The sequence below is a fragment of the Mirounga angustirostris genome, unplaced genomic scaffold (genome assembly GCF_029215605.1).
Source record: "Mirounga angustirostris isolate CCGP_5_RB_7025 unplaced genomic scaffold, mMirAng1.0.hap1 SCAF_1, whole genome shotgun sequence".
NCBI lineage: Eukaryota > Metazoa > Chordata > Mammalia > Carnivora > Phocidae > Mirounga > Mirounga angustirostris.
This window is the reverse complement of record NW_026991709.1, coordinates 188,799,777-188,814,891: the sequence shown is the minus strand read 5'-3', so window position 1 is coordinate 188,814,891 and position 15,115 is coordinate 188,799,777. Positions and strand designations below refer to the sequence as shown.

The 15,115-nt window shown below is 43.2% G+C and overlaps 1 protein-coding gene across 4 annotated transcripts in view; it reads right to left on the bottom strand.

The window, feature by feature from the left end:
• The window catches only part of FHIT (fragile histidine triad diadenosine triphosphatase), a 1,508,464-nt gene that overhangs the window by 23,013 nt on the left and 1,470,336 nt on the right, over window positions 1–15,115 (bottom strand). For all 4 annotated transcript variants that reach the window (XM_045862036.3, XM_064594290.1, XM_054504652.2 and 1 more), the window contains one exon: window positions 3,324–3,433. In XM_045862036.3, the coding sequence (XP_045717992.1) occupies window positions 3,332–3,433 (102 nt within the window). In that variant the 3' untranslated portion in view covers window positions 3,324–3,331. The remainder of the gene's footprint in view (window positions 1–3,323; window positions 3,434–15,115) is intronic.

Here is a 15,115-nt window from a genome sequence, read left to right as displayed (position 1 = left end):
ACACATGTCATCCCTCCTTTTCTTCATTCCCACATCTGACTGCTGAGAACACTGAAGGTGATTTGTTTGGTCTGTAACCAAAGACCTGTAAAGACAGATCTTAATGTTAACTCATTTAAAAACCCACAGGCACTGTGGCAATAGTTTGTACAGCCAAGTTAGGATGACTATCTTTCTGGCAAGATTTACAAGGCAAGTTGATTCACCCGGAAGACAGGAGATATTAGGCCTCAAGGAGGGACAGAAGCAAAAACTGACAAAGCAAAGCAAAGCATATAGGAAACTTGGGTACTAAGTTTAAATCCTCTTAAAATGTCTAGAAAATGCATTCTAACACAGAATCCTACAATTCAGCAAGCCTCAGGAAAAGCCTAGAGCTTTCTCACCTCTATCTGAACATACCCATTACATAAGAAACCCGGGCCAGGGGGGAGCGGGACAAGCCTAGTAAGTTGAGTCTGAAGACCAGTGACTCCATTTGAATGGGACATTCCAAAATGACACACTGGCTTTCATGAGATGAATAGAAAGGGGTCTGCAGCTATGCCTAGGGGTCTTTGTTCTTAGGCAGACTAGCTTGATCCAGAGCAAGGAAGGAGGGAGGGAGGAAGGAAGGACGAAATGAGAAGGTGAACAGTGGAAAAGGTTCAGAATAAATGATCAAAGACAGCTTCTGCTAGCACTACACTGTATCCTTCAGGCAACTGGATGCAGAGCTGATAAACCGATGACATCTTCCAATTTCATTCTCCAGTAAAATGAACATTCTAGAATGTAAGTGCCTGAACACTACGACATACTTGAACAATAACGGGGGAAAGGTAGTTGATACGGGGTCTTTAAGTAATCAGGATACTTTAAAACGGAGGGTGGGGGGAGAATGCCCAAGAAATGCACGTATATTAAAAACTAACTAAAAGAGACGTCTATTTCAAAGTGAAAGCAGAATACAATGAATGTGTTTTCTACCTAAAAATCATGATCGCTATGTGGTGGATACAATTTTATATAATTCAGTTGCTACCAATATTCACTAATTGTGTTTTTAATTTGTTTCTGATCTACTTCAGCAGCTTATAATATAAACACAAGACCGCATGAAGCAGCCTATTCCAAAAAGGAAAAAGAAACTATTCAGGGGAGAGGTGCTTTATCTGAGGTCCATTGAAAGAGGTTTATTAACAGGGCTGACAGATAAAATGCAGAACACATGGTATTTTTTAGCCTAGGGATGCCCCAATATTTCATGGCAACCCTATTTATTAGAACATTTCAGAAGATCCATGAGGCCCTGGACATCACATAAAAATTTCTTGTATATACACATTTTGAAAAAGGAGACTGGCTATAGCTTTCTACCGGAATCTTAAATCTGTGATGTCCCAACAGTTAAACATTCACTAATGCAAAGAAATAATTCTTTTTTTTGGGGGGGGTCATTATATGTATTTTTATTTTTAAATTTACATTCAGTACAATTCACTTTTTTTTGGGGGGGGGTATACAGTACTAAGAGCCTTGACAAATGCTTAGGGTTATGTAATCGCCAACATAATCAAGATAGGGTTCTACCAGACAAACAAGCTTCTTCATGCTGCCACTTTGGAGTCACAACCCCCTTCCTACCAGACAAACAAGCTTCTTCATGCTGCCACTTTGGAGTCACAACCCCCTTCCTTCCCTTAGGCCCTGATAAGCACTGATTTGTTCTTTGTCCCTATGGTTTTTTCTTTTCCAGAATGTCAAATAAATGGAATCATATGATAGGTAGGCTTTTCAGTCTGGCTTCTTCCGCTTAGCCTCATATACCCACTTGCTGCAAGTGTCCATAGTTCATTCCTTTTTTTTTTTTTTTTAATTTTTTTTATTCTTATATTATCCCCATACATTGCATCATTAGTTTTAGATGTAGTGTTCCATGATTCATTGTTTGTGCATAACACCCAGTGCTCCATGCAGAATGTGGCCTCCTCAATACCCATCACCAGGCTAACCCATCCTCCCACCCGCCTCCCCTCTAGAACCCTCAGTTTGTTTTTCAGAGTCCATCGTCTCTCATGGTTCGTCTACCCCTCCGATTTCCCCCCCTTCATTCTTCCCCTCCTGCTACCTTCTTCTTCTTCTTCTTTTTTTTCTTAACATATATTGCATTATTTGTTTCAGAGGTACAGGTCTGAGATTCAACAGTCTTGCACAATTCACAGCGCTTACCAGAGCACATACCCTCCCCAGTGTCTATCACCCAGTCACCCCATCCCTCCCACCCCACCCCCCACTCCAGCAACCCTCAGTTTATTTCCTGAGATTAAGAATTCCTCATATCAGTGAGGTCATATGATACATGTCTTTCTCTGTTTGACTTATTTCGCTCAACATAATACCCTCCAGTTCCATCCACTTCGTTGCAAATGGCAAGATCTCATTCCCTTTGATGGCTGCATAATATTCCATTGTATATATATACCACTTCTTCTTTATCCATTCATCTGTCGATGGACATCTTGGCTCTTTCCACAGTTTGGCTATTGTGGACATTGCTGCTATAAACATCAGGGTGCACGTACCCTTTCGGATCCCTACTTTTGTATCTTTGGGGTAAATACCCAGTAGTGCAATTGCTGGATCATATGGTAGCTCTATTTTCAATGCAAAGAAATAATTCTATCATGTCTGACCTTTCCCTGTGGCCTTGAGCTTCCCAGCAGCCAAAACTAAAGGGAAACAAAACCAGGGGTGTCTGGATGGCTCAGTTGGTTGAGCATCTGACTCTTGATTTCAGCTCAGGTCATGATCTCAGGGTTGTGAGATTGAGCCTCGCATCAGGCTCAGTTGCGGAGTCTGCTTGAGATTCTCTCCCTCCCTCTGCCCCTCCTCTCTAAAATAAATAAATCTTAAAATTAAAAAAAAAAAAAAAGGCTATTTAACTGGGGAGAAGAGATCCAAGTGGAAGAAAGACTGATTCGGTCAGGAGGTTGTGAGCTGGCTCACAGCGCCTTACAGCCTAAGGTGGGAATCTGAGACTTGAGCTCTCGAAGGGTTTTGGCTTTTTAAATGATCAGGTTTGCACTGCAAAACTATCTTGGCCTGCTTGGTGAGGTCGGGTTGGAGAAGGGCAGGATGGTAACGTGAGGTGGACTAGAAGGAAGCCAACAGACAGGAGAGTCCTGCAGAAGGTGGGTGGAGGCAGGGTGGTTTTCTCCACTCTGGCTTTCATGTCTTTGAACCCCCCTGCACCTGCTTGTCTGCATCCCCATCCTGGGCAGGGAGCCTCCTTCTGGGGCCCCATGGAAGGTGTGAGTGATGATGAAGTGCCCAGTGTTTACCTGCACAGTCACTGAAAGTAGGCCCGCAGGGTTGCGGCTTCTGCTGCCATTTCCTCCTCAGACCTCCACAAGGTTGGGGAGTCCTCCTCCTCCTTGTCATGTTTCTGGAGCTTTGGAGAAAACAATGGAATAGGCTCATTAATGGGTCCTGGGGATCTCTGAACAAGTGTTGTGGGCTGAACACAATTTGCAAATCAGAAGGTTGTGTGTCTTTTCATTGCACCGGTTGCCCAGATTTGAAAAATGGGGAGGTGTCATGTAAGAATTCACATTTCCAGCTTTTGTAATAAAATAACCAGATTAGGCTACTCTGTGGTCCATTCCATGCCTTGTCTTGTCTGTGGAGGTTGTGAGTGGGGGTCACAGACTGGGGAGCATCCTCCCATTTTCCATAGTCCCCACCACTCTCTAATCTTAGGCTTGGCTGGCATCATTCATTTATTTTACTCACCAGACACTGAAGGCATGGAGTTGGCCACCTACCCATGACCATTCCCCCAAGCTGGCGGTTTACCTACTCGTCTCTTTGGCTTAGTCTCTCTTCTATGAGCTCTGAACCATTTTGTTTAGTGAACCAAAAAAACCCAAGCAACTCTGTGATGATAATAATACAGGAGCCATGAGCAATGAGTGAGAAATAAGAGCATATCCATTAAAAGAGACTTAAGGAGGCAAATTTTCCCCCTTAATCTACTATTGCAATTCAGTTTTATTAACTAGATTTGTTATTCCTGTGTGGGCCTTTATCCATTGTAAAATGCTAAAGGCATAAATTCATAGGATGCGCAGTGTAGTATTTGGTAAGTCATTTGAAGAGATTGAGGTAAATGATTTAACAGCACCAATGATGGCTGGTATTTATGATACGAATGGGTAGTTTCTTTGATGCATATCATTTCATTTCATCTGTACCATAATCTATACACAAGGCAGGCAATACTTGACACCATCTTACCAAGGAAGAAATTGAGATCCAGGGAAGTTCCTTCGCTTGTCAAACTGACCACCCAGCTAGGCAGGGGCAGAAGTTGTTCCCAACAATTTTTACCATTTTACCTATCCTAGAGGAACTGCCAGGCCGCTCTGTGCGTCAGGTGCATTCCCCGCAAAAGGCAGATCCTTTGAAAAATATCCTGTTGCCTCAGCAAAAAGTCTCTCCACTACCATAGTGGAGTCTCCTATCTCAGGCCCAAATCTCTGTAAATCTAACCCAGAGACACCCCATCCCCCACCCCACCCCCACTCCACCCCCAACCGCGTGGCCCCTTGCAGCAGATGGAGAAATTTCCCCAGTAGTTCAGAGCAAACTTTGACACACAAGGTGAAACAGTGAAGGAACGACAGCCTGGCTCTCTAGCTGAGCTGTATTTCCACTTGGGGTAAGTTTGAGCCTAAATGAGGTTCATTAGCATATAACTGGGCCACAAATATGTTGATGAGGGTCATGGATCTTCTGTTCATAATATGGCTGCCAGCACTCTGGTTTTACATTTTGCCACATAGATTTAATTCTCCTTAGTGGAAGAAAACCACATTAAGAAGTCATTTCCTTCCTTGTGGAGGCAGATATGATTCAGTTGCTACAGGCAAGGCAAACGGGACTGCTATTTTTCTACTCAAGAACTAATTTTCATTTGGATACTAGCTTTGGGTCTGTTATAAATCCGTCTTGTAACAATTCAGTAGGATGACAACACTAATATACAGCCCGGAAAATATGGCTTCCCTCTTCTGGTGCTGCCATGGAAAAGGCACAGAAATCAAGCATCAAGTGGCTTCCTCACCACAGATCATACCAGATGAATCCAAATAATTTAGAGCCTGTGAGCGTTAATGCCTCCCTGGTTATTAGGCGACCGTCTGTTATTGTCATATGCCTTACAGATGGCAACGTTGTGCCAACACTTCAAAGTTGTTTATGCAAGGTAGGAAATAAATAAAACAAAAGCTAATCATATTTGCAAAGTTCTGTTGTATATGGTTTTTAAAATGTAGAGGTTTCCCTCCTGAAAGTCCCAGATGGAAGCGTGTGGCTTTCTTTGGAACAGCATTGTTCAGTGCTGGCGCCCACTGGCATCACCTGGGGAACTGAAAAAACAAAACAAAACAAAACAAACCGCTATAGCCTGGGTCCATCCAGGGATTCTGATTTAATTTGTCTGGGGACGGCCTGAGTTTGGGGATTTTTTTCAAACTTCTCAGCTAATTCTAAGGTGCATTTCGTGTTGAGAAGCACTGCATTTAGGGGAAATGTATATGTGTATAGATAGAACCCATGTACAGAGAAATGCTACATTTGCCTTTAAGCCCATTGCTTGTCGCCCTATCCATAGAACAGAGGCTTTTCTTTGCAAACCCTGCTCTAGAACTGCTTTTCTATTCTCATTCTATCAGAGTGTCTGGGCCACGGGCTTGTCCCAGCAACACTAGGATGCTGATCTAGTTCAGGATCCTTTGAATGAATTTTCAGTCTCAGCAGAAATAGGGAGCCCAGGAACAACCCTGGTGAACAAGGCTTGTGTCTCAGGAGAGCCACCCAGGTGACTCGGAAATTAAACGTACTGTCGTTTGGAGTACATTTCTGCTTCCATGAGGCAACCCAAGAACCTGGCGGCTGCAGGTTATTGCAGGCTAGCAGAGATAAACTCTAAGGAACTCAAATGGTGGTTCATCCAGAAGGTGCTACATGCCTTGAGGAAGCTTTACTGGGGGGGTGTTCACTTCAGATGAACCCTCCAGATTAATTTAGGCTGCCCACAGGGAAAGGCAGTGACTACTTATTAATGCACAAGGTATTTATTCTGTTTCTGCAATGCTAAGGGGTAGCCTTGGTGTTAAAACACTGAAACAGATAGACCCCTTTACTGTCCTCAGGGGGCACCCAGGTAGGGAGAGTAGACACCAAAATGGTTAGTTATGAATGAGAGGGGCATTTCCAAATGAGAGGGCTGCTGCTGGGTGGGCACGACCTAGTTTGAAGAACTTTTGAGAGTCAACTTAGTTTGGTAAAGAAACAGAGTGCTATAATAAAAAGTTATGAGGGAGAGGGAGTTATCTAAGGAACATCCAGCAACCTCTCTCCAAGAAGATGAGGTTAGGCCCAGACTTTGACAATGAGACCTCTTTGTGCCTCATTTTCCCCTGCTATAAGAGTTGTGAGTAGCGATGTGCTTGGCACATAGGAGTAGTCATAGCAACAGCAAACAACTATTATTAGGCTAGATACACTGTCCCCATGACAGTGACCACTGACCACCCCAGAGATGTTATGGCCGGGAGTAAAAGTGCCTTTCCTATCTTCATGGTTCTCCAGTGGTATGTGTCTTTTGGATCTTAAATGCCCTGTAAAAGGATTAAGAGCTATGGTCAAAATTCAGGCCCATACTAATGAATCGACTGACACATTTAAGCCTGAGGAGGAAATTTAGCTCCTTCAGATTTAAAATGACTTACAATAATCCCTAACTCTCAGAGTTGTTTTAAGGAGTGAAAAAGGTATTAATGGAGGCTCCTCAGAGGTAAAGGTCAAGGTCCTAGAGTCAAAGCATGTGGTAATAGTCAAATGCAGTCACATTATCCTGGCAGCATGGCCACCAGAGTTAGCGAATAAAAATACTAAAACAAATGAAATGAGTGTCTCGTATATCTTATGCAGTACTTGGGACACACTCTTACTAATAAGTATCATTTGTTTGATATTGAAATTCAGACTTAACTAGACTTCTTCCTGTCTTTTATCTGGCAACTTAGTCCAGGAGACCCCTTTGAAAAAGACCACAGGAAGTCTTTGGCTTGCTTTTGGGTTGTTCCCAAACCTGCCTAGCTGTGAATCCTGGAAAAGATGCAAGCTGTCCAAAGGAAGGACAGACTCAAGGCTAGCACTGGGTGCACTCTAAGGCTTATTATTGCAAGAAACAGAGTAAATCCCCAGCTCCCTTTAAATCTCATAGCTCATTGGTTTTCAGGCACGCACATTTTCCACATTTTTCACATCTCTGAAGTCAAAGTGTGTTCCACAATCAGGGGCGTGTCATAATTTAATTGGCAGTGTTTTTCTTGTTAGTAGTACATCAAAGAACAGTGCTTCCTCCAGGTGACTGTCTGGGATTCAACACACTACAGTGCTCCATCATCCCTCCTGATGATTATATCACGCAAGTTAAATGGCCAGGAAAATGCTCAGCACCACAGCACATTCCTCTCCTTCTCTCCATGCAACAGTGAAACTGTTGAACAGTTGACGCTGTTTTCACAGGCACTTGGTTCTTTAGAGGAAAAGTGCTCACCAAAGTTACAAAGTTTGCAAAAATTTGAACCAAAAAGTCTTTATTCACATTCAACAGAGTAAAGTCTGTGATGGCTCCTGGAAGAGCATTCTATTTCTATACAGCTGTGAAAAGAGATTTAAAAAAAAAAAAATGTATCTGCAGTCATTCCACTTTATCTGCCTGAAAATGATTTTGGGGAAGGTAGTGTTAACAGGATTTTTGGCTGAAGTACCGATAGGCGTCGATGTTGACATTCCGCTCCTTCCTGGGCATTGAGCATGCTATCGGGAGGTATGTGGGGTAGAGATTAATTCCCTGATGTAATGCTCAAACTGCCTTGGCTATTGACTTTTTTATAGCTCTGTAATGGAATACAGTAGGAAGAATGATTCACCATAATTTAAATGTTTTTCAGAATTTGGAACTAACCAGTAGTAAAATGCCAAATTGTCTTCAAAGGGTGGGGGTCCGGTGGGAGAAACAGTTTCATACTGCTTCTTAAAGAAGCAAGTGGCTGCATGTGAACTTGGGCATTGTTATCAAGTACATTAATATATGTCATTGTTACTGGTTTTGTAAAACAACATAAAGAGCAGAAAGCTTAAACTATTTCTTATGGGTTGATGGCTCTGTTCAGACAGGTGTTTATATAAAGTCTTGAAAGGGAAATAATATCAAGGAATAGGGAAGTAAATCCATGATTTTGTTCAGATCTAATTCTCTGCCTCTACTTTCAGTTTAGCCAACAAGCATTTGTTGAGCACATGATATATTCCAGGCACTGTTCTAGGTCTTATGCCATAAAGATGAAGAAGCCAAAAATCTGTGCCTCCTGGGGACTCACCACCTTACAGGGCAGACCGATTTATACATATGTAATATAATACAAGTCAGTCTGGTACAAGGACTGCACTGGGCTACAAGTTCTATCATCGTGCTCTCAGAATATCTGAGGGGGGAGAGTAATTCTTCCCAGGGTGGGATCTTGGGTTGACTTTACAAAGTTAGGATTTGCACTGGGCTTAAACGATGGTGATGGGAGTTTAAGAACAAGGTTATTCTGGGCAATGGGAACAGCTTCAGCAGATACATGATGTGTGTGCCAGAAATCCTGCAACTTACATCACGGCCGGCTTCACCAACTGCGTGCATCCCTCTTTCCCAAAGAGTCCTGACGTGGGCATGCCTGACCATCTATCAGAGCGGTCAAGAGAACTGAAATTTAGTTGCCATGTTGACAAGTCTTAACATCTCATGGTTTAAAGAGGAGTAAGACATCTCAATGGCCCAGAAGATGGCCTCTAGTCTATGATCCAAAGCCACAAACAGTTTTGAATCCTACTGAAAGTTACTGCATTTTCAGTCTTCTTTCAGTCCCCCTGATTAATCAGAAAGAAAGTCTCAGTGCTAGCATGTCCTTAACATGGGATCAGCATGACCTCTAAGGACACAGAGGAGCCATCCAGACTCTAGCTGGAATTTAATAAGATTGTTTTGTTTAGATCACATTTATTTTGAGGGTTATCTCCTATTTATGATGTTGTCTCAAATTTCCTTTTAAAGTAAATTTATTTAAGGTAAAGCGTCGACTTAGAAAATAGATGAAGTAAAGCAGTGTCAGAAATACAGGATTAAATGTGGCATTAACCTTGAAAGGTGGTCCAGAGGTGGGAAGTTCAGCTGAGGGGAGGGAAGTCACTGAAAATGTGAGACTAACGCGTGGGCCTTCTAGAATGGTTGTTTCTATTGGGCTAAACTGGAGAAGGCTTCAGAATTTTGTTTTAACAGATCTTGAAAGTCAAAATAATATTATAGGAGCTCTCAAGAACAACCAGTGCCTCGAGATCTGTAGGGATAGTAGAATGGTAGGGAGGGGGTTTGGGAGGAAGACCTCCCCGAAGAAGTGCTGGTTAAGCTGAGATGTGAACAATGGCTACAAATCCCTGAAGCAAAGAGGAGGGAGAAAGGGTATTTCACGCAGAGGGAGCAGAAGTGCAGAGCACGGAGGAAAAAGGAATCTTGGTTGAGTGACTAGAAAAGCAAGGGACATAGTAGATCAGTTGTAGCCTTTGGGGATGGCTGAGAAATGTGGATTTTATTTTTGGTGCAAAGAAGACATTAAAGGGTTGGAAGCAGGGGAGTTAAAAGCTTAGAATAATTTTTTGTAGAGTGGCCTGGCTGGAGAATGAGTTAGAGATTCTGGCTCCAGCAGCAGCCAGACCAGAAACGATGGGAGCTGGGCAGGCATGGACATGGACGAGAGAGGGGACGGAGAGGAGCTCGGCTGCCCCATGCACCAGTGTGGTGGTGACTTGGTGGCAACGTGTGCAGTTAGAGACGGGGGCTCAGTGCCTCCCTGGAGCAGGCGGACCTTTCTCTGACAGCTTCCTTCTGGGCCCTTTGTAAAGCACACAGGATGCTGGCTCTCCTGCTCACAGCTGCTCTGAACCAGTATGAAAATCACTCCTGTCCTGCCCAGTATGTGCCTCTCCTCAGTCACATGCTTCCCAAACTCCCCAAGAAGCCTTCCTGGACCATTTAGATCAACTTGAGTTATAGTTCATGATTCTGGATGTCGCCTCCCTCTGTCACACACACAGCCAGCATCCTGTGAGCACACGTTTCCTCCCCAAAACACCAAACACGATTTCTCTACGTGCTGGTTCTTGAGCAGATGGTCACCCACTTAGGCCTTTCTTGGTGTCCTAATGAATCCCCTCTTGCTTTCATTTGATGCAAAATAATAATAAGTCTGTGCTGCCAACCTTGGGCAACCACTTGGGTTTTCTTAGAAACCTGAATTCTTCCAATATTTCTTTGTGCAAAAATATGTTAACTGCTTCCCTTCTCTCTGTGAGCTGGAACCCTGGACTGATGGCCACATGGTGAGACCTCTAAGTGCAACCAAGTGACCGCTGGTTCCCTCTTATTCACTGTGAAGTTTCCAAAGTCCTATTTATTGCCCTAATGGAGAGAAATCCAGGTAATAAACAGAGCATTCATCATTCCATTTGTTGCCCAAGCTTTGACTTAAGCCTAACTCGCTTGAGTTAAAGCAAAAGTTTTTTTGTTTTTTGTTTTATTTTGTTTTGTTTTTAGTGCTGCCAATGAGGCCAAAATGCTGAAATAAGCTCTTATATTAATTAATGGCATCTTACTTTCAAGGGGTATAGCCTGTTGATGTTTAAGAATTTGTAACCCCCAAAAGTATTTATTAACTAAAAAATCACAGCACTGGAAAATAATTATGCCAAACCACTGTACTATAACAGAACCCAATTTCTTATCCAATTATACATTAAAGTATCACATTGTCAAGCCGATTGACGAAGCAGCAAATGAGACTTTGCCAGCGTCACAATTTGGACCAGCTATTACTCAATTGACTGTACTGTGAATGGTCTTCAGAGTATCCCAGGCACCCTATAACACCTGTACAAACCAGGGTGGGCAGTCAGGTTTGGTGAAGTACATGCCTGCTATCATAAAATCGCTTTAATTGGTTAGACATCATAATTTGTAGTTCTCCATCAGAAGCTTGTTAGGAGCAGCTCAGCAAAGGGAGAGTTCGGCTCCGGGTCTTATGTGGTTGATTTCAATGGAAACGACGAAGTAGTCTCTTCCTGTCAGAGGCGCAATCAGTAAGGCTAACCTGAAATGTATATTTGAGAAAGGTGACCCCAGACAGGGCCTCCTGGATCTGCCATCCTGCCTCCTGGCCAGCCACCATTTAGAACTTTCTTACAACATGGCATCAGGGCAGTCAAGGAACAGGGCTCAGGAACTGGACCTTGAGGGGCTGCTGGGGGTGTTGATATGGGAGTCATTACATTCAAGAATCATTAGCATAGAGTAAAATACAAACCCGACTTACTTATTTTTAGGACACCCCAGGGCTAAAATCTTCCTCAGAACTTACCACAGTGAGCCTCATGTTCCCAATGAATGAGAGTGATTCTGCCTCAGTCCGGCTAGGAATTTCAGATGAAAATCCCATGAGGGCAGTAGTAATCTGCCCTCATGTAGTGATTACCAAGGGTCGGTATTGAAATCAATTGCGCTCACCCAACAGTTCTTGGTATTTCCATTATAATAAGCCCTCAACAATAGTTAATTTGGTAGAAAGCCTCCTGTCCAGTTCTCATGTGTATGATAGAAATCACCAAATTATAGTAACAGCCATCGGTGCCTCCTTACTGGGTCTGACACTGAGTATGTTTTCAAGAAGCATTGGTTAGGGTTGCTTTCCCTCCCAACTTAGTGGCTATATAAGTTCATCATTCCCATTTTATGGATGAAACATTTGAGTCTCCTAGACACTTGAATCACTCAACCAACATCCCATGGCTAATGGGGAACTGTAGTTGTTTGGGTCAGAAATATGATTTGCGGGCTCCTAGTGCACTCTTGGATCCATTCTGTAAATTCTTGGCAACTTGCCTGCGGTTAACATTTTTGAGAGCACAGATGATAGAGCAGCTCAGAGAAGAAAACTGAAGTTGCAAACAGAGATCTACCTCCAATCTGGGATCAGGCTGGGGAGCCTCCTCGGAGGCGGCCGTTGCAGCTCAGGCAAGTTTTCAGTAAATAATTGCTGCTCCCTGACACCTCACCCCAGGCTCTATCATATAGGAGCTTTACTGGCTTTTTAAATGGGTAGGAAATTGGTGAAGCAACAGGGACTAGAGATTTCTACCAGTTTTATTTCCTCAGGCCTCCTGTTTCTAGAAACATGCTCACCGAGAAATGAAATGAAACTCCTTCTGAAAGGGAGTTTCGTGATGGAGCAAACTTTGGAAAAGGAAGCATTTATTCAAAAAGCAATTTCCTAAAAAAAAAAAAAAAAAGCGATTTCTTTGGCCAGCCATGTTTCGTAGCCTTACCCCCACCATGTCTTGGATATATTGGTGCTTGAGCGAGAGTGTTCTCCTTTATTCCCAGAGTGATGTCAACTTTGGTACTCAGAATGAGCAAAGAGAACAGGCAAGGGGCCAATTTTCTGGTTTCTTTCGAGTCTCCTGAACGTTTGTTTCATATTTGCTCCTGCTACAATATGGCTTCTTTTTCTAAAGTCCCCTTACAGAATCTTTAGAAGCACAGCCCAGGCAAGAGAGCTCTCCTTGAGGAGACCCACGTGGAGCATCTGTACTGCAAGAAGCTAAGCAAACACACAACCAGAAACACACCACCGTAGACATGGCCTCAGAATCCTGTTCGTCACAATGTTGCAGGCAGCAACAACTAAGCCCTCAAGATAAAACCCAGCTGGAGAAACCAAAGGAGGCGTGTGTGGGGTGGCAGTTGTACGGTCCAGGTCCTCCAAGCACTGGAAGCTCAATTCTCTGCAGAACTCTTTCAATCATTCAACAAAAAATAGTAGTATGTCTCCCCCATTGCATTACACTGTGCAGTGGTGAGCAAGCTGGACAAGGTTTAGTGCCCTCGAGAGGCTTACATTTGAGGAGAAAAGACAGACAATGAGGAAGTAATCAAATTGGTTACTACCATTCTAGGGAATAACAGAAGTACATTAGACAGTGCAAGCAGGGTAGACAGCTCTGAGGAGGTGACAAGGAGGCTGAGAGGGATCAGCAATGCTCAGACCCAGAGGAAGGACAGAGGTATCTGTGTGGTCTGTGCACTGGCTGAAGACCAGTGATGGGAGCAGAATGAGGAAGTGCCCAAAGAGGGGGCCAATCCACTTCCCTTTAGTACTAGAAGCACAAGTGCTAGCCGAGGGATTGGATGATTCCGTCACATCACCCTTGTTGGGCACCTACTTTTTGCTGGGCTCAGAAGAATATTAATCAAGTGAAGATGTAGTGAGTCCAGACTCCATGAGCTGAAGGTGGAGAGGCTAGCCGGACCAGCTGGGCCCAGGTTTCCCTCTGAGATAGGGCAATGCCACTTTGCAGCTTGAGTTTTGCTTACTGGGCCTCTACCCCACCTTTTTTTTTTTCCCCCGCACCCCTCTACCCCACCTTAATACCAGGCCCTCCTGCTAGGGAATTTTCCATAGAAAAGCAAGCGAGTGGCAAGCTATTTGCACAAGTGGTTACCGCCACAGAGCAGCAAGGACACAGGCTGACCTCACAAGCTGCTTTCTGAACGTTCACCGTATGTTTGGCAGAGCTAAAAGGACTACCCAACACCATCTGGCCAGGTGCCTGGCACCGGGACCCCCATGTTGGCCGATGAAAAGTGACGAACATAAAATCTATATTCCAAGGGTATGTACCACTCCCCAGGATTGGTCATGAATTTCTTCTTTTTACAAGATAATCATTCTGCCTCTGGTTACGAAGCCACACCCATTGAAAGTAACATGTCCTGTTACTCACAAACCCATTCACTTCTGATGGAGCTCTGCCAATGCCCTTCAAAGCCTGGCCGGGTGAGTTGCACAAATAAATTAGGAGCCAACCTTTCCCGAATGCCTTTCTCTCTTTCATTTAAAAACCTCTTTTAATGAAGACATAAAGCCTTGGATGCAGCTGAAACGCCAAGCTTACCATGCGTGACAGCAGATCTTTGTCACAAAGGATTTCAAACGCCTTTAAAAGAAAAAACAGAATACTTGAAAGAAACTGAGATTTCCTTGTTATAGCCTCTCATTTTATTTCTCCAAAAGTGACCATAATCCAGAAATCAGCACAGAAAACAGATGTAAGCCAACTGTAAACATACACACATACAGCTTCACCACAGTGAACACTTAAAATGCAATGTCAGACTTGGGATTATTTGGAAGCATCAGGCTAGAAAAGAGATACCTTTACCTTTTTCAGCTTCCTACTCTGCATCTAACCTCTCATTTATTTATTACTGAGATGCTCAAGAGGCACTATAGAAAGGGCCAAGCCTAAGATTTATACTTATATTTACTGATACACTATTTATATAAATTATATATGAAAATCCAGGTTTGACTCATATATATATATATATATATATGTATATGTGTGTGTCTGTGTGTGTATATAATTAAGTGTATGTATATATATGTATATATATATATATATATGGCTTGATTTTAAAATGTCATTGTTGGGAGTTTTAACTTCATGAATGAAAAACCCATAAAAATCTTTTAAGAGTCCTAATCTTTTAATTAATCTCACCTCAGTGCTGCTCAGGGGTTTAAAGGAGTTTGGTCACTTTTTAAAGGATAAAAGATCAAAATGTTTTAAAGTAACTCCTTAAAATTTCAGGTATCTGTTTAAAGTTCCAGAAACAAATATTTGAAAAATGCTTGTTCCTAGAATCAGGGTCTGAAACCAATATTTACAGTTCTCCGGTCCAAACATCCAAGGGGTACTCGTGCACTGCTTGAGATCTTACCCCACCCTGAGACAGCGGGACCCCTGACCGACAGGCGGTGCCAGAAAGCCATCTGCCCTCACCTAAGTCTGACTCTCCCTTCCCCAACCTCTACGTATATATCTTAGCTTCAGCTCTGAGGATCACGCAGCACGAGATCAAGTTCACATACAAATACCACTTTCAAATGTTGATGCATTTGAG